We start from the raw sequence: 20,000 nt of genomic DNA, 5'->3' as shown, positions 1-20,000 counted from the left end.
ATTGTTCAGACGAACAGATGTATTTCTTGCCTTATTTCCTGTTGGTAATGTGCAATAAAGATGCGTTATTTGCCTGCGTTAAACATCTTTGCAATTTGAATTTCATCTTGTCGTTGTAACAATATACTACTCAAAAAAGATATTGTAAAATGATACTGTTCAACAAGACTTGAATGCAAATATCAAATAAATTTCGACTCATAATATGAGAAAACTATCAAGCAAATTACTAAAAGCTAATAAGACAAAAATAGATGGAGAAGGCAAGCAGCAAAAAAAAAAGGGGGGGGGGGATGTCAGACAGAACGAAAAACAAACAAAAGGAAGGACTTATCTCACAACTGGCGAAATCACCACTCGTACTAATAAGCGCCGGACCGCCATGAGAGTCGACGACGACACTCCAAAGACACATTCCATTGTCGTCGCAATTTTTCTCGGTCACCGTTATCGGAAATATCAGGCAATCGCTCACAGTTATCGGCAAACGCGCGTCTCTCACCCGAGGGACAGTCGCAGGACGCTAATGCAAACAAGGCAGCCTTTCACTCCTCAAATGAGATAGCTCGTACTTGCTGGTATCAGGGGTCGCTGCTACCTCTCCCAAAACCCAGACGCTTTTTTTCTCCGATACCGGAGTGGCGAGGCCGTTCGATTTTCTTGTGTTTATTATGTAAACCAGGACCTTTTTAGTCTCTCGATTGAGGTGACGTCATGCACTCGGCACAAGTGCTGTCGGGTGCAATACTTCGGCTGTCATTCGTCTCGCTTTCCATATCTTTCTTCTTCCAATTCCAATGTGGAATTAATTCCCTCTGAGGAGTATGGAAAACTTTTTTATGGTATTTTTTCTGTAAAGGTAATAAAACTCTCACTTTCTATTCCTTAATGACGCTTTCAGTGACAATATCAATATTGTAATTTACAGTAACTCGTATTATCTTTAAAGTACGGTTTTTACAGATAACCGGATGAGCACAAAAATAGTGTGAATGGTATGAGTGTAAGAAATACAATTAAATAATTTTCATTCTATTTGATTCATTACTTCTTTTAGTGAAAATTATTATGATTATTGTTATTATTATTATTATTACGAAGAAGAAGAAGAAGAAGAAGAAGAAGAAGAAGAAGAAGAAGAAAGAAGAAGAAGAAGAAGAAGAAGAAGAAGAAGAAGCAAAGAAGAGGATATCTCTATGGAGGAAACATTAAAAAGTGTAGCCGATAAAATGAGAAATAAGTATTAAAAAACTTTTTAGAATAAGACACGCTTATACAGACTTAACAGATAAATAGAAATATTGTCAAAAGTTAGCTAAAATAATACACCACTCAAAACTTATTGAGCCACGGGAGCATAGAGCTTGAACGTCACTTTACAATGTACTGAATTTAAGATTATTAGCATCCTTATTTTAAGGGGGAAGGCAAATATTTCAGCACTTATTACATGGAAATAAATAATTAAAAGTGCGTTGGAGCGCTTGAACAGACTCTATAATGTAGGCACAGTACAATTTCGTCGCCAAAATTCCATGTCCTTGATTATACTGGCGACATGTTACCATAAATTGGAATCTACAGATACCAATCATTTTCTAATTAATCAGTCATTTCTAAAAAGCTGAAAAGATCTGTATCACTCTCGCCACTGTACATTCACTTGGACACCCTAGTCAGCATTTGGCTCTATTCATATGAGGAAGGTTCCATTAGTATCAATTATTCCTCCCGTTCTACCGCTTTGGCAGAGGCAATTTGCGTCCACCAGATGTGAACAGAGAGAGAAATGGCCGGGCTGCTTTTACAAACACACCTCGTCTCTGTCGAACTGTCGATGGCCGTCAAAAATCCATTACCAGTAAAACCCTTGTCAATCCCCCGACCATACCACCAGCTTTCGCTGAGACTTCGTCAGTTCTTTTCTTTCCCATACAACAGACAGTAGAACAGCTGACGCGGAAGCTGAGGTTACCTCTGCAGCCGCAGGGATATAAATGGGGAGAGAGAGAGAGAGAGAGAGAGAGAGAGAGAGAGAGAGAGAGAGAGAGAGAGAGAGGATGTAGCAAGGGCAGTTTCAAGGATGCATGCTCAACACATCTAACTAACGTAGGGAACCAGAGCTTTACAGAGAGAGAGAGAGAGAGAGAGAGAGAGAGAGAGAGAGAGAGAGAGATTTAACTGAGTAAGCTTGAGGCATTATAAATTAGAACGAGCAACGTCCAGTTACAAATGAAGAGAAATTATTTTCACATTCAGATAACTAGAGTACAAAAGGGAACTCCCATCCGTAGGAGCAAAAACTGTCTCATCTTTATACGCATTTCGTAACGCGAAAGATTTTTGGGGTCTTTCATAGCCATCTGGGAGCAATGTATATTTCCGCAAAGAACCTATGTAAAAAATAGCAAGGAAAAGGGAACTGCTAAAAATACAAAAAATACGGAATTCTCCGCCGAAGTATTTTCGAGAAGCGAAATTATCATTTTTGGAATAATTTGGAGAATTTTCGTTTCAAGTGTCTAACATTACACAAATATCCGGAGGGCAATCTACATACGAAATTTCATTTGAGTTTTCTTTAAGAATTAATTTTGCATCTCGAAAAGGAGACAGAAAAAGAGGTTATTTTCCATTATTACACCACCACAAAAAAGGAGAAAATTCGTACCCTTTGAAATCTTTTGAAAAAGTTAAAAGATGATCTTATAAACGAAATAATAAAAATACTAATCACGTAAGATAATTTTCTTGCTGTCAGATATCATATAAGTCAGTTGCTTATTTGCCTCAAAGAGAAGTTACCTCCGTCAATTCACCAATACTGAGAAAGAACGCTTGTTAGCGTGTAGGAAAATTTATGGAAAAAAATATTAGCAAAGAAATTAAAATAAAATTACTTACTTGAAGAAAAATATTTGTACCTATGAAAGCATAATTTACATTAGCTTTTTGTCTTTGCTTTCCAGAGATACGTTGTTATTGATACCCTATTCTTGTTTTTGTTAATAAGTGAATGTTGCCTCAGTCTCCTACAACCGTAAGTAGAATAACTTGAAGCAAAAGTAATTAGAAATAAATTACATTTGAACTAATGCAGCTTTAATTTACTATACGAGTTTGTTTCATTATAAGTTGTGGTTAGGTGGATTCAACATTATTGAAAATTATTTATTTCTGAAACATCACTTGGACATAAATGGTAGCTGACACTGACCGTATAACACAAACCCCTAAAATGAACCATAAAGAAAAATACGGAAAAAATAACAAAAATCGTGTATCACTTTCGTCGCCTTCACTGACTAGATTTGGCCATAAAGGACAAAAATTCCAAAAGATGAAACCACAGAGGCAAAGGAGAGTTAAAGTAATGGCATATAAAAGGTAAGAAAAGCATAATTTCTTACAAAATATAATTTTAAAGACCAGAGCGGTATAAACACAGATGCAAAATTATGTAATCGCCCACGACTTTCGATAGTTAAAGCGACACCAACGAACGAAGACCTCCACGGAGAAGAAGCGATGGTTCCTAAGACTCCCCCAAAATCGCTATTGCCAGATCTCTGCAGACGCTGCGACGGGAGATGAAGGAGAGGAAACGTCTCTGATGCTGAGGCGTCGGGAGGGAAGCGGTGTTCGCGTTAATAAATGCAGTCTCCCTGAGGTCATGGATCACCTCAGGATAAACACACCTCGATTTTGAAATACAGTGTTACACCTCTGTGGCTTTGGACTTCCTAGACACTTTGCCTTGGGCGGACGGCATTCGGTACAAGAAGCGATCATGCTGTATTGATTATCAGATGTGGGTCAAGGGAATTAAGCATCGAATGAGAGGAAGGGAGGGTGGAGGAAAGGAAAGTGTGAAGATTGGGAGAGAGCTTTGTTTACTTAGATTGTTTTCTCTCTCACACTGCTGCTGGAAGAGAGAGAGAGAGAAGAGAGAGAGAGAGAGAGAGAGAGAGAGAGAGAGAGAGAGAGAGAGAGAGAGAGTACCCTTATTCAATTGGGTTGTAATACCTAGTATTCTTGTACTAGTAAATTTTGCTTACTATAATTCAACTGTTAAATGTACACATTAATCACACAACTATGGACATCCGAAAGTGAAAAGACATGCAGAGTTTAAATGTATTAGGTAATTGCCACTGAAGACACAACGCAAAATTACTGATAAAATATTACATTTTGGGTTATTAATTTCTCGGATAAATCTTGGTTGGCAGAGAAATATATCGAAACGGAATGTATATAAAGCATAACGGATATGAAAATGATAAAAGGGGAAAATTAGGAATGAATTATATCGTTGAAATTTAGGAAAAGAATGTAATAATTAGGAAAAGCAAGCAACAAGGATAGCAGTAATGACGACATAGAGTAAACCTTCTGGTAGAGTTCCAGTCTCTTACGATGAAAAAAATGATTCGATTTGCATATGAATTTATGGAATCTACTGACTGTGAGTGAAGGGGTAAGATATAGGAATTCAAGCAGTGATAACTGACGAAGCTTGTGCTTTTATTTTATAATTTTTAGATTTGATTTTATTGTATAATTTTAACATCTGATGAAGTAAAGCATCATTTGATAGACGGCTGTATATATCGACACTTGGATAGGAAAAAATGAAAACGTTTCAGGTTAGAGGATTTTCTACATGACAATTAATGATTTCTCCTGTGCAACTTAAGTGATAAATCTAAATGAGAGAGAGAGAGAGAGAGAGAGAGAGAGAGAGAGAGAGAGAGAGAGAGAGAGAGAGAGAGAGAGAGAGAGAGATACCAGAATTTATACCTTTAAAGAGTGAACATCTCATGGTCATGAAAATGAATAGTTAATAATACAGGGATAAATATATATATATATATATATATATATATATATATATATATATATATATATATATATATATATAGAAATTGCTATTAGCAACTATGTACATACGCCAACATCTCCTGTGCTTCTGACAGAGTATGAAGGTCGAAAGAAGCAGGCTTTTCTAGTAGGAGCTCCGAAATAAAACAAGTTCACTACATGTAAGAAAAAAATGCATGGAAGAGACGTACGGTAGAATAAAGTCTCATGCAATGCGTATGGGCTTTATTCTACCCTCGTGAAATGGTCAAATTTCATGTCACCATAAAAGACAACGCAATCTGCTTGAAGTGGCCTAGAAAAAAAAGGACTATATAAAACCCACAATTTCAATCCATAAAAGAAAACATGTGTCCTTCCGGGAATGCCGGGCACACTTAAATAGGAACATAAACGCGCGTTCCTCATAGCGAATATGCCATGAATAAATTAGGCTTAAGTACCAAGACAGCCATTATTTCGATTTCTCTCGGGCTTCATTATGTGAAGCACCTTCTCCTCTCCTTTCTCCCTTCTTTTGTGCTTTCTTTGCTGTAGCTTTCACTGTGGTTTCTAGGTCAACACCTTTCTCTGGCTTTCTTTGGTTCCTTTGCGCTTGAGATGTTGACGCCTGTTGATATTGAAAGTTACAAAGAAACGAAATTTTTTGGCAGTGGTGCAGTATACGCAAAGGGTCAGCAGGGAAAAGTATTTATAGCTTAGATACTTTATTATAGTAAGTCTGTGATTTATATGATGCGAAGGGAGAACTTTCTATATTATGATCTTTCCTAGATAGTGACCCCCAATAAAGTTCGGGGTCATTATCTAAGACTAATATTTCTTGGGGGTCATTATCTTCATGATATTTATAGTCTTTTGTTTATGTTTTTACGGTAATCCCCAAACGGGCTTGTACTAAACACGCCGCAAAGGTGGATACATACCGGGTTCAAACCCTTGGGGTCACTACCTAGGAAAGATCCCTATAATACATCTGAGACTAGAGTGTTTAAAGCAGTGCTTTATTTGGTAACTACTAACACACACTACAAAGAGAAACGAGAAGCTAAAACACATTGCGCCATATTTTGGAATGAACACTTCAAAGGCATCTGTCACAGTTGACCAAATAATTATGTAATTTTACGCCACTAAGAGCAGTTCGTAACTAGCAAAATGGTTTTCAATGCAGGTGAAGCCCTTAATTACAAATAAATTACTGCCATCATTCTCTTGATTTTCTGTACAGAGATCTAAAGTAATTACCACCATTACGATAACAAATAAAATTACTACCTCTACTCCTATTACTACATCTGCCGATTACCATATAATATTAATAATCATAATGCTTAGTGTTTTTACGAGAGTATCTAATTTGAAGAAAGTATAGTTTTCAATGATTGTATTCTAAATCCGAAGATATACATCACATGCATATGGACTGATGGGGTTAAATGTGCTTGAGATGTACAAGAATAAAAAAAAAAGTCTCCATTACATGAGTACGAATGATACATTTGCCGACATTTTGCTTCAGGCTGGAGGTAACGAAGACAGGTCACAGAGTCTTCGAAAGCAAATCGGCTCTGGATCAGAACGTAAACAAACAAAAAATGAAAATCTTTTTCTATGAATGACTTAAATCTAGTAACTTTTAAAGACTTGGTTATCCTTTAATGAGAGAAGTCAGTAAACACAAACTCGTGTTGATGTGATCTAGCCTCATTTAAAAAAATCACGATGAAAAGTTTAAAGTTTGAGGAGAAACTAGACAAACAGTTTTGACGTACTGGATGGTGAAAATCACAATGAATTACTGAGAATGATAATACCATATATACGTATTTATTCATAAGTATTAGCTTTTAGGGGTAGGTAGAATAAATAGAAAAACTTGTAAAAACAGATGGGTAGGTAAAACAATTAGTTTGTAAAAACTTTATGTAAGAGAAGAGTTTCAATGAAACGCATAATATGATTGCTTGAAAGAAGTAAGAAATCAAACCGGTAAGGTATGCAAAAACAAATTTCTCACGAATGCGAAAAAAACACAACGCTAATATTCCCTCAGCTTTAATCAATGTAGGGAGATTAATTATCATTCGATCTTAATAATAAAATTTTAGAATACTCTCATTTCAAAATCACCTCAATTAGTTTAGAGATGCGTATTTCACAAACTCGTACGCCACAAATAGCGCTAGTTCATCTTCGTTTTTGGAGCTAACATCTTCAGGAACCCAGGAATGGATGTGTAAATGCTCATAGAATAAAATGACATGGAGAAGATATATTTGGATGAAGCAAGGATAAAATAACAAAAATCAGAAGTCGGGTAGAGGGATGGAGGGGACAGAGTAGCAAGTGATAACAAGAGCGTTTTCGGACCTAAAACCTCCGCCAAGGTTTACCAGTCATACCCTCTCACTCGAAAGTTTCATCCCAGTCTGGATATATTCCAAAACCTATTCCTTGTTGAAAGGCACGAGGTCCACCTTTTGTACAATTTTGGTAAAAATACACGCATAACATTAGGTGTCATTTTACTAACAAAGAAAATAACAAAGAAACAAAGAGATAAACAAACGAGTAGAAAACACAACAACAGACTACATTTTACGCCAATGCAATGTTGAAGCTCTCAGAAGAAAATTTCATTAGATAAGAATTTTTTGTATTCATAGAAATTAATAGCAAAACTATCCTGTATAACTGTTAGGATCATAATAAAGAGAAACGTCAATGTAACAGAAACCAATTTTAGAAATAAAATAATAGCAACAGCTTTCGTACAAACAAAGACAGAAATACCTTTACAAAAAATGGGATTTTTTTAGACGAAAAACATAAGTCCACGGATTCTAACAGAGAGATAAATACGATCACAATTTTTTTTTTAATTTTACAGGAAAAAACACAAAATCAGAATCATATTTACATATAGGAGAGCAAAAGTACTTACCAAGGCATGACGAGGCTCGTTTTGGAAGAGGGTTCCCACTCGGGTCCAGTTGAACTTCTGTAACAAGTGGATACGTGGCATATTGAAATCTTTATCCGATGGGACCATCCGAAAGAAATTCGGGTATTTGCTGGCTGAGAACATCGGGTGGGTGTCGGCGTACGATAACTGTGGGGAAAAAAAGGACAGCACTTAATGTTTTGTTTTATATGACCTTCACGGTATATATATATATATATATATATATATATATATATATATATATATATATATATATATATATATATATATACATACTGTATATATACACACACACACACACACACACATATATATATATATATATATATATATATATATATATATATATATATTGATACACACAAATATATGTATACATTTGTATATACCTTTGGAATAATGATATAAATATGTTCCTGTCACATGAACGGTGTACTCACCTTTATGATTTACAGGTATGATCTCTCTTAATGCCACTGGACGCAAATGATATATCATTTAGTTATAAGTACGTTTACATTATTTTTTCTAAATCTCACTTCAGGAAATAGACCTCAGTTGCAGTGCAGAGGTAAACTAACAATCTTTTGTTATTCAATCTTACTTGGTTTATATATAATAGAGATGTCATACTGTGGCTTCCCAACGAAAACATGAAGCTCCTCTCAGATCGAAAATATTCAAGGTGAAAATTCTTAAATTTAGGCAACAGCACCCTACTTAATGTTAGATGGTAGTATTTATTATTAATCTATAATTAATTTATTTCTTTTTCACCAGAGAAGATCCACTCTTGTTATCTGCATCCACACGGGTAACTAATCCATAAATTGTTAATCTTCACAACATTACCTCGCCTCCGAGTAACAATTTCATTATGCTGTCAGAAACTAACTGTTCACATGCAACCCATGGGTGTGGCTAGCGACCGGAAGTAATGATAATGAAGGTTATGATTATGACGTCGATATAAACCACTCTGGCTAAAAATACTTCTGCCACTTTTACTGCTACTCCAGCATCTAACTGCTGAATCCACCTCCTGAGTATTAGTCAATAATAATAATAATAATAATAATAATAATAATAATAATAATAATAATAATAATAATAATAATAGGAGAATATGCGTTGTTATATTTTCCTTAAGTTATATACGAATTTTTACTGACGAACATTTCAAAGTACATATGCTGCAAAACTGTGCATATAAATTTGTACATAATTTTACACACATTATATATATATATATATATATATATATATATATATATATATATATATATATATATATTATATATATATATATATGTGCGTGTGTGTGTGTGTTTTACCCCCTCCCACTCCCCGGAGAGGGGAGGTATGATACAATTTACTTCCAAACTGGGCGTCATATTCTTCCTCCCTCCCTCCCCCTCTCTCTCTCCCTCCCTCTCTCTCTCTTAACTCATAAACACTGAAGGCCACTGAGTTAACTCTCGAGTTACGAAAATACACTTTATTTTGGAAATCTAACAAAGTACCGATTTATTAAATGAATAAGTCACACTGACTTCCAAAATCCAAACCTGAACATAGAAAATGGGATCTTCACACACCTAACAGGGACTAAAGTAAAATCTTCCACACCACATCACCACTGAACAAGTCAAGTCCAAACATTTAAAATAAGTCTTTGGTCGACATGACCACAGCTCCATCCTCTCATGCCCTTCAACCCAGGGCATTGTGTCCCCTGACGTAAGTTCACATAGACTTGTCACTGCGAAGGAAGAAACATGCCAAAATAACCAGAAAAGTTAATTGAAATGACACGAGTAAACTGGTAATAAAAGGAATCACATAAAAACAAATGAGCACAAAAAACGTAAAATCAGGAAGCAAAAGGAAACGTAATTTCAGTCGGACCCGTAAAATAAAAAGAACAATTTTACAAAAGATCATTACTCACAGCAAAACTGGAGAACCCATCTCCAAGAAAATCTGATGTACTGCTCAAATTGAGCCCTACAACAATTCAAGCTCTAATATCAAGTAGTCATATTTTCTCTCCAGCAAAACTCATCACGACCAACACATGAATGCACTTACTTCCGGGCTCGTTTACACTTCGCCTGGGAAAGATCCATGATGACATACCGGAAAAATCCGGTACCCCCAATGCAATACGGGTCAACGATCGTCACACCCTGTCATATGGACTCCCGATCACATCTCAATCACGCCTCGAGGTGCTGCTTGGGGCGAGGTTGACGTTCACAAAAATGATAAATCTCAGTTTTCAAAATGCGAACGAGACCAAACAGTCGCTGTGTTCACATACCATACATTAGCAAGATTGTTGAACCAATGATATATCCACCTGCAGAGTCGCTGAATAAAGACATATCTGCATCATATATATATATATATATATATATATATATATATATATATATATATATATATATATATATATATATATATACATATACATATATACATGTATACATATATACATGTATACATGTATACATGTATATATATATATATATATATATATATATATATATATATATATATATATATATATGTATATACTGTCAAGGATTTCCATTCTTCCCTCCTAGTCAACCACAATTTATTTGAATTTCTAATAAAATAAAGCTTCTCAATTAACTGCTAGGCAAGCCAATATGGCCGACAAAGGAGGGTGTCCCACTTATTATGAACCAAGAATGCATTCCATTCTCGCCTGGCAGGAAATACCCGGGCATGCCAAAACAATAGATCCCTCTCCTTCAAACCCCCTGCTACAAGCACACACCTAAATTTCCCTCCCCCTTTGGGGGTAATGTTTTCAAAGTAGGCTAAGGGAGGTTATAGGCATTAGGGACACAAGCCACTCAAAGGGGAAGCTAGGATCTTAAACTATAAGCTCATAGTCTGTAAGACCATTTTTCCCTTGACTCCCTTACTGGCTGCAGACTTCTTTCAGATAACGCCTGGACGTACGCACAAACACAGCAGCCCCGCGTCATTTTGAAACAGAGGCAGAGACTTCACGGCCGTGAGCTGAGACAGACGTTTTTCCTCCCCCTGTTCCATGGGAACTGGCCAACTTACGTGACTCAAAGGGCACGGCGACGCTGTATTAAGAGCTCAAATATTCGTCTAAGGTAAAGTCTGAGAGTTAGTTTGTGCCAGTACCAAACACACCCCGCCCCCGACTAGCTCATCCTTTCTTATTGCATCTCAAAACGATTTTCCAATTCCCATTTCCACTTATGGCATTCCCTTTGTGTCAGCTGAGCCATCCACATTCAGCCTTTGAAGTGCCTTTGTTCAATAGCCTCATAACCTGTAATTAGGTCCTCCCTCATAGTGTTAAACTGAGCTAACTAAGATTTAGAAGTTAAGAATGTTCATTGTGCTCTGTTTAGTAACAAGGGAGATTTCTTTTGTACCTACATGTTTGTCCTAACTCCAGAATTCTCTTCCAGGAGACTGCATAACCCTGCCCAGTTTGCAAATCTATGCCAAGATATCCCTTACTGACTGCCATCCAAACTTCCCAACCATTCCTGGTCGCAGACTGATCGCAAGAATCTGTTGCCAACACAGACATTAGCTTGCAGAAACTAATTGCCATTACCCTTGGATTTACCCCTTTCATTTTATTGTTTGTCTGTAAAGTGCTGCATTTTGGGCATATCATATTTACTTACTTCAATGTGAATTGTTGCATCTATGGCCTATCATATTTGACTTACTTGTCTGTAAATTGCTACATTTTGGTCTATCATGTTTGCCCCGTTTTCTGTAAATAAATCCCTTAAATGTAAAGAGAGTTCTAATTACAAATTGGCGACCTTTTTTCCCTGGGTTAATCAATGAAAACCTCCAGGTAAGTTCCATTAGCATTCCTTTTGTTCACAATCGGGAACCCCGCCTTTGGCCCACAAGGCAGTCCATACTATAAAGTGTTCACTACTCCTTCTCCCACGGACCCCGCTTATGACAATATATATATATATATATATATATATATATATATATATATATATATATATATATATATATATATATATAATATATATTTATAAATATACTGTATACTGTATACATGCAATACATAGGTATACATATATATAAGATGAGGTACAAAATTTCCTTTATTAGGTCAATTTCTCTTACCATTGATTGGGACGGGAAAGGTAGTCGACTTTTGTCAATAATAATAATAATAATAATAATAATAATAATAATAATAATAATAATAATAATAATATCATTTTATTAAATCCCAAAAAATTCCATAAGAAAATGGTCGAAGACTACAATAAAAAAAACATTTTTTAAAGGCAAAACGTGACTTCAGAGAAATTCATTAAAGCAGTCGCATATATCATTTCTTCAGTGGATAATTACGACGAGATCGACGGAGGCAAATATGAAAACGTGGAAATACGAAAATATAACTGCCGGTAATTAGAGACATATTTTGCATTTTCCTTTCACCTGGACATCTGCAGTCCACAACGCCGGAGAGGAGAGATATTCAAAATAATAATAATTATTAGGGAGAAAAAAAGAAAAAACTTTGATTTAATTGCACTAGATTTAGGTTGATTTGTGTGACGTTTATTAATGATGGACCGTTATTAGCTTTAATATCCGGCAATTAGCGTCGACGAAGAAAAAGCATAATGGCGACAACTACAAAAATGGATGCTAATGATGATGACGATGGTAAGACGATGATACTGTAATGACATTGACAGAACGCAATTGCTGAACTGATGATCATAAAAAAGCTGTATAGCTGAGCATAATTGCCTATTACATAAACGATGATGAGGACTGATATTCATCCTGATTTTGATGATGATAATCGGGTAATGAAGGTAATAATAATTATGGAATTATAAATATGCTAATATGAAAATGAAATGACAACTGTAACAACAATAATTAAGTTTAGGTATTAATGAACTATTACGCCTCGATTGCGTTGATTAGGTTAGGGTAGTTCAATCTGGCAAATTTAGATTACTTTATATCAACTAAATTAACGAAAATATTTAAAGATCGATGAAAAATGAGGCAATCTGCCCAAACTAGAAGCCGGCACAAATGTACGATAATACCGATGGAAACTAAAATGTAATTTATTTTTTATCATTTACGCATATTGCAGAGCTTAAAGGAAGGACGTGTTTTATGTTAAAAAGTCACTGAACATTAAGAATAAAGCAACATCATATAAAACACTAGAAACAATAAAAGTGATTTCAAACTGTAAAAAGGAAGAGAAAAACAATGCTAATTAGCTAGAACAAGAATCATCTTTAAGAAAATTGATTATGGGATGAACAGTAAAGCTTATATATATACAGAAATAGAAATATAAATATATATATATATATATATATATATATATATATATATATATATATATATATATATATATATATATATATACGTGTGTGTGTGTGTGTGGGTAATGTGTGTGTCTGTGAACACGAATAGAAGACTAAATATTCCAATACAGAACCAAAAGAATGGTCGAGATCTGGAAATCTGGATCTTCCTTTCCCGTATAGCCAACTCATATCTATGAAAGGGAACATCCGCATGTCGGCAGAATTAACACTTCCGAGATCAAACATCGACAAGGAGTCTCTCCTCTGTAAAGTTCTTCCTCATCGGTTTTATCACGTAATAAAGAACTTCTTGTTTAATAAAAAATATCAGTATTTGCGCTGTGCCTTCAAATCCTCTCGGTCTTTTTATAGACGAGTTAAATCACCCCTATATGTTCGTAAATGTGCCTAGCTTTCGAATTTCTCGGTTCCAGAGGCCTTTTATTTTTCCGTCCGTTGGTCTGTGGAACAGTCTCCCTGAGGATGTTGTGCAACTCAAAAGTCCCAGCGAAGATGCAACGCATTACTGCCTTAATGCAATTCTTGTTTTTTAATAATTTACTTACATTCTGCTCTATTTATTTATTAATTTGCTGATTTTTAATTTGTTTTCTAATAACTGATTTCTTCTTTCCGTATTTCCTGTTACCTTCTGTTACTTCTTTCAAATGAACACCATATTTTTGGAAAGAAAGGATCATTTCTATGAATGTAGAGTACAAATTCTCGATTTCGCAAATATGTTATGTTACTTTTTCCTTACTTCAGGAATTAGAAAAATGTTTCCTTAAAATCCCCTAGATCTTTCATCGACAAATTAAGTCGCATTTGTAAATGAAAATGAATTTTCAAAAAGTTAATTTTAAAAAAGTGGATCAGTTATACAAAGATAGAATACAACAATTTCGAAAATATTTCACGCAACTTCATCTGTATCTTAGGAATTAGAAAAATGTTTCCTTGAAATCCTCTAGAGATCTTTTATCGACAAATTAAGCCGCCTTTGTAAATGAAAACGAATTTTCCAAAATCTAGTTTAATAAAAGGGGGGGGCGGGATCAATTCTACAAATAAAACGACAGGGAAACTTCCTGTCGTTTTTGCAAACATTTAACAATTTTTTTTACCTCACGATTTAAAAAAAAAATATTTATATATATTCTCGAGTTCTTGCCAAAGACAGGATGATTTCCTCCTCCCTCCAAAGAGATGAAGACTGCACATATATTTTTCAAGTCGTTTTAAACCTTCAGTTTTTTTTTCTTACGTTTTTCCCTTTTCTTTTATTTTTATTGTAAGTGATACAATGTTCGCAAGCGAAAAGAAATTAACAGTCCGTTTTTCCAATTCTTTTTTCCTCCAAACGTGAACTGCCTACCAATATCAATATCGGTATAGGGTTGCTGGAGAAGCGGACCCTGGCTACATCATTTTTCTTTCAAGGATATATATATATATATATATATATATATATATATATATATATATATATATATATATATATATATATATATATATATATATATATATATATATATATATATATATATATATAAAAGTGTGTGTGTGTCCATTTTTGTCGGGAATAGAAAGTGAGAAATAATTTAGGTCATCTTCACTTCTCAGAACTGTTTTTCACAAGCTCTCATTCATACTCTTAAGCTATATTCTGCGAATTAATGAAGCTGAAGATTCTGCGAATAACTTAATTTTCCTCAAAGAATTCGCCATAACTTTTCTGTGACAATTGCTCAGACCAGAGAATAAGAGTAATGCTTCCATTTTTTTTACTGAGTCTATGATTATACTTCCTATGGTTAAATGTCAGCCTTTTGAGAATCCACCAAGCGCTCCCGTCTGTTTATATAACGCATGGCAGGCAAAATTCAGTCATGTGCTAATTCGAGAGAAGAGCACAATGCACAGGTTATTTTTTTGTATAAACACAGCATTCCGGTTTTAATATGAGCCCAGTGTTAGGGGAACAACCTCTCCTACAACAAAGGAAATTTGCATACGCACTTTTCATTCTTTAAAGCAATACAACCTCCGTTGTTTTTACAAGAAAAACCAAATATTAGTGTCGAAGTAAATCAACATATATCGCTTAAGCATTCTTTGCACGATAAGGCGCGCAGGCAGCAACAGAGCCAAATTTATCCAGCCCGAAGTATTCACCTTCATTCTCCGGGCTTCGGTGTACTGAACATACATGAGTTGGCAGCGTAACTGCATCCACAATCTGTATCATTGTGTTTATTCTCCTCAATAAACATTTAGTTTGGGACTTTATCCCGCGTGAGGCCTGGAACAGACTTTACTGCGAAAGCATTGCACGGACATAATATCCTGTTTGGAATAAAGTGGTTTCCTTCATGTCGTATTGTGGTGTTTGTTTCTAATTTATTTTCGATTCTGTTTACGTAGTACGCTGAGAAATAAGTCCTGAACCCTTTTTTTATGAGCTATATTTCCTTTGTAGCGTAGTCTTAACCATTTGGTCAGCTAGTGATGAATTTGCTATCAAACAATGTTTGGATGTATCCTTCATCCTTGAAAATCATATGAAAAATAAGTAACCATCATTATGCGGCTCTCTCTCTCTCTCTCTCTCTCTCTCTCTCTCTCACTATTTGTTAGATGAACGCTGTGGGTCATAACTAGGGCAGAAAAATTAGACAGACTTGCGTGTTCATTGTTGTGTTAAAATGTATACCATCAAAATATGAGATGGTTGACAGTAATCCTAACCTCTCTCTCTCTCTCTCTCTGCGAGCATGAATTTCATGTCTTAGCCCATGCTATAGCAAGCCCAATGTTATTTTGCCAGTCGGTGTTTTACTTTTTATTTCAAATACAGAGAATTTTTAAGAATATATATTATATATAGACAGATAGATAATAGACAGATAGATAGATACACAATATGCATTGCTCTTTGATTTATCGTTTTTACCGGGGGAAGAGTTAAAGAAATTCCAGAAACAATTCATTAAATTTAATCAACTTTCTTTTTGTAATTCATCTCTTTAATTACCATTCATACTGTTGCCAAGAAAAACTACTCATGGTACTTATCATAAATATGAACTCATTCTAGTGTTATATAATAATTAAACATTTATAAGTGTCTTTTATTATATGTCAGTGTGTGTGGTTTTCCTGACTGACTGCTCAGTTGCAAAAAATGAACAAAAACTATTTATCTCTGGAAGCTCATAAAATATTACTAAGAAAATACATCATCATTACATCAGATGACCTTATGAAACACGGTATGCGTCATCATTTATACTTTGCTAGACTGTTCTGGTGGAAAACTTATTTTTTGCTGATAATATTAACAAATACGTTCAATAAGAAAGTCAATGTATCGTATAAACTGGCTATTGACGACATTACTGCTTCTTACTTGGTGTCATTGCCAGACGTAATTACGGAATTTGTCACTTACGACATGGAAGTCGAATGCATGTAAATGCCCATCAAACTATTCGATAATACGACGCCAGAGGTCATGATAGCTCATAAATATTGTCGTACAACACACGGACACATGATGGAAACACATCAATTGCTTTCCATTGTGTGGAGATAACGTAATCAACGCAATATGGAGGAAGGGAAGCCTTCATTACATCTGGCGAATGATAATGTCTATTTTCATTAGCGTCGGAAAACTCAGTTTATCCGCAATTATTAATTACTATTTCAGGGGTCATAATCTAAAGCTGAATTCATTTAGCTCTGAAATAATTCAGTTTCTTTGCTCCCAGATGATCGTTAAGCTGATTAGTCTTAGAGCAAATAGTATTGTTTTCCCCCACCACGTTACTGTCTTCTTTATGATTCATGGTAATTGTAAATAAATAAAAAGATTTAAGCATGATCATTCATACTACTTATTCTCTCTCTTTATGACGATATATATATATATATATATATATATATATATATATATATATATATATATATATATATATATAATATAAATATGTATGTATGTATGTGTATATATATATATATATATATATATATACATATATATATATACATATACAGTATATATATAAATATGTATGTATGTATGTGTGTGTGTGTATATATATATATATATATATATATATATATATATATATATATATATATATATATATATATATATATATATATATATATATATATATTCAGCTAAAGCCACAGGAAAAATAATGGCCTTAGCTGAATATATTGCCTTAAACTATTTAGTGACATATAAGCATATATATATATATATATATATATATATATATATATATATATATATATATATATATATATATATATATATATATATATATATATATATAGTGTGCGTGTGTGTGTGTGTCTGAGTGTGCATGTGTTTATATGAAATCAAACATATAAAACACTCCTTTTAAAGGAATAAGGATATTTCTTCAAGAAATATACGGGGTTAATATAATTTGCAAAGTGACTGTGAATATTTGTAAACTGTTTTAGATTTGAAATTTGCGATATGCTCTCTTTTTATATCATTTAGTTAATATAGTTATTTTTCAGGTTGGGTAGTTATTTCTTTTACTGCTGTTTTTTTTTATCATTCCGGCATAACCTTTCTTGTCCAGGCAGTATCTATCATCTTTTGTGCACTGAGATATTACAAGTGACCGTTTCAGTGCATCAACCACGCTTTGATTAACATTCCGTGTGAATAAGGTGCTTTGCATACTAGCCTGTGTAATTGTAATTATCAGTTTTCTGCTATTTACTTGAGTCTTGGATGGGATTTGATATTGCTTTTGATTCTTGGTAAAGTAATCCTGCATTTGGTTGCATTACATTTTTGGAATAAGTATAATAATCAAGTCAAGAAATATTTGCCGGAATCGAAGAAAAGAAAATATGTCTCAAAGAAGAGTGAAATAAAACAATTCGTGAAGAATTCAGAAATCTCCTAATGAAGGAGGTAAATCTATACAGAAATCTAAAAAGATTTGAAAAAGGGCTTAATACGGATGGCTTTTTCGAAAATTTCTTTATTAACATTTATTATTCCTCTTTTACATTCCAAATTTTTCTTTTTATTTAAGAAAAGGCCCCTTTCTCGTGAAAGCTCCCAAAATCTCTTTTGGTCTACGGGGAATCTTCACTGAAACGCGGAGTTTTATACCGACCAGAATTAGGGGACTTTTTCTCAACCCGGGTTCAATCCGTCCAAGTTTGAAAGAAAGACCCTGCATCCTGAATGCCAAAAGGGCTTCTGACCCCTTCCCCTCTCGCCCTCCTCCCCACCATAATATAACTATATGGTGATCAGCCCTGCTTACTATTCAGAGCTTCGAAGGTCCAATAAAATCTGTAGGTGTTATTTCCCGCATCATCGGATGTCCTCTTTTAGATTTTTATTCGGATTCTCCACTGCTCGTAGGAACGGTCTGTTTGAATGTGAGTCTGGTTTTGCTATTTCTGTCGTTTTCCCCTTGTGTCGGATGTTATATCTCGTATACATAGGGAATTTTTTATTCATATCACAAGCTACAAAACAGTTTCCGGTGAGGGACTAATCTATACCTCCTACTTTTTGGGTTAGAAAAAAAAAACTACGAAATGGGAAAAGTTGCAGCAGAAATGGCGGTTTTTTGTAACATCGAGCCATTTTTAAACTTTCTTATCAATGGTTTGTTTTAGTCTACTGCTACACTTAAATGCATGTGATTTCTCTTCTTTGCAAAATTTTGTATGATGCATACTCTCAAGCTTTGGGCTAAGTCACAGCCAGAACAAAATAAAAGTGGAATTGGAGTTTTCGTACATAAACTAAATTTGTTCTACCTAACTGCCTTGTGCACGGAAATGGTGTATCATTTGGAGGGTCCGAGAGTCTACAGGTCTGTACGAGACCTCTTGCATCCTGCGACGACATACCACATTTACAGACCGCCATTAGGCACAAGGTGTTGGAATATCAACGATTATATATTATTCTTTTACAAAAAAAATGCCTATCTTGTTCTGTATTCTTCCCTGGCTTGGATCCCTGTAATCTTGTTAATGATACAATGGTCCCACTTCTAGTGCAAAAGGCATATATACATACATATACACACAAACACAAACACACATACACACGCACACACACATTATATATATACATATATATACATATATATATATATATATATATATATATATATATATATATATATATATATATATATATATATATATATTTTAGCCATGTGCAGTACGCTCTCCAGTCCTGGTAATTCTGTATAATTTATTCTGTACACGTATGATTTCCCTTGAGATATGCAAATACACAGCTGTGGTCAGTCTTTTATCATTTTATGTAAATTTCATAATAGATACATAAATGCAGGCAACTGAGTACTTATTCTTAGCTGTATTTATGATCCACTGTTCATAAATATTGGTAAGTCTTACTTCTTGTATATCTTTTTAAATTTAGAAAGTTTTTCTCCTTATACGAATTTTGATTTTATTCTTGTTTATTTGAAGATTGTAGAATAAAAGAATCGAGAGATTCGTTCAGACTTAACATTAACTAGAAATAATGTCATATAGCTTAATGTTTTTAATCACATCTGTATGTCTTAAAAAACTGCTTAATCATTTATTGATTCTGCATTACTTGCGCATTTTTTATTTATTCTCCGTCGCATTGTACAAAAAACTAAAGATAGGCAGGGAAAAATAGACGGGATATTTAAGAAATGTAA

The 20,000-nt window shown here is 34.3% G+C and overlaps 1 protein-coding gene across 10 annotated transcripts in view; it reads right to left on the bottom strand.

Annotated features, from left to right (window-relative positions):
* The window catches only part of GABA-B-R2 (gamma-aminobutyric acid type B receptor subunit 2), a 366,199-nt gene that overhangs the window by 56,584 nt on the left and 289,615 nt on the right, over window positions 1-20,000 (bottom strand). For all 10 annotated transcript variants that reach the window (XM_067088074.1, XM_067088075.1, XM_067088072.1 and 7 more), the window contains one exon: window positions 7,832-7,999. In XM_067088074.1, the coding sequence (XP_066944175.1) occupies window positions 7,832-7,999 (168 nt within the window). The remainder of the gene's footprint in view (window positions 1-7,831; window positions 8,000-20,000) is intronic.

This window comes from Macrobrachium rosenbergii, chromosome 44, assembly GCF_040412425.1.
Source record: "Macrobrachium rosenbergii isolate ZJJX-2024 chromosome 44, ASM4041242v1, whole genome shotgun sequence".
Classification (NCBI taxonomy): domain Eukaryota; kingdom Metazoa; phylum Arthropoda; class Malacostraca; order Decapoda; family Palaemonidae; genus Macrobrachium; species Macrobrachium rosenbergii.
Note: the sequence above shows the minus strand (reverse complement) of the source record. Positions and strands in the feature narration are given on the sequence as shown.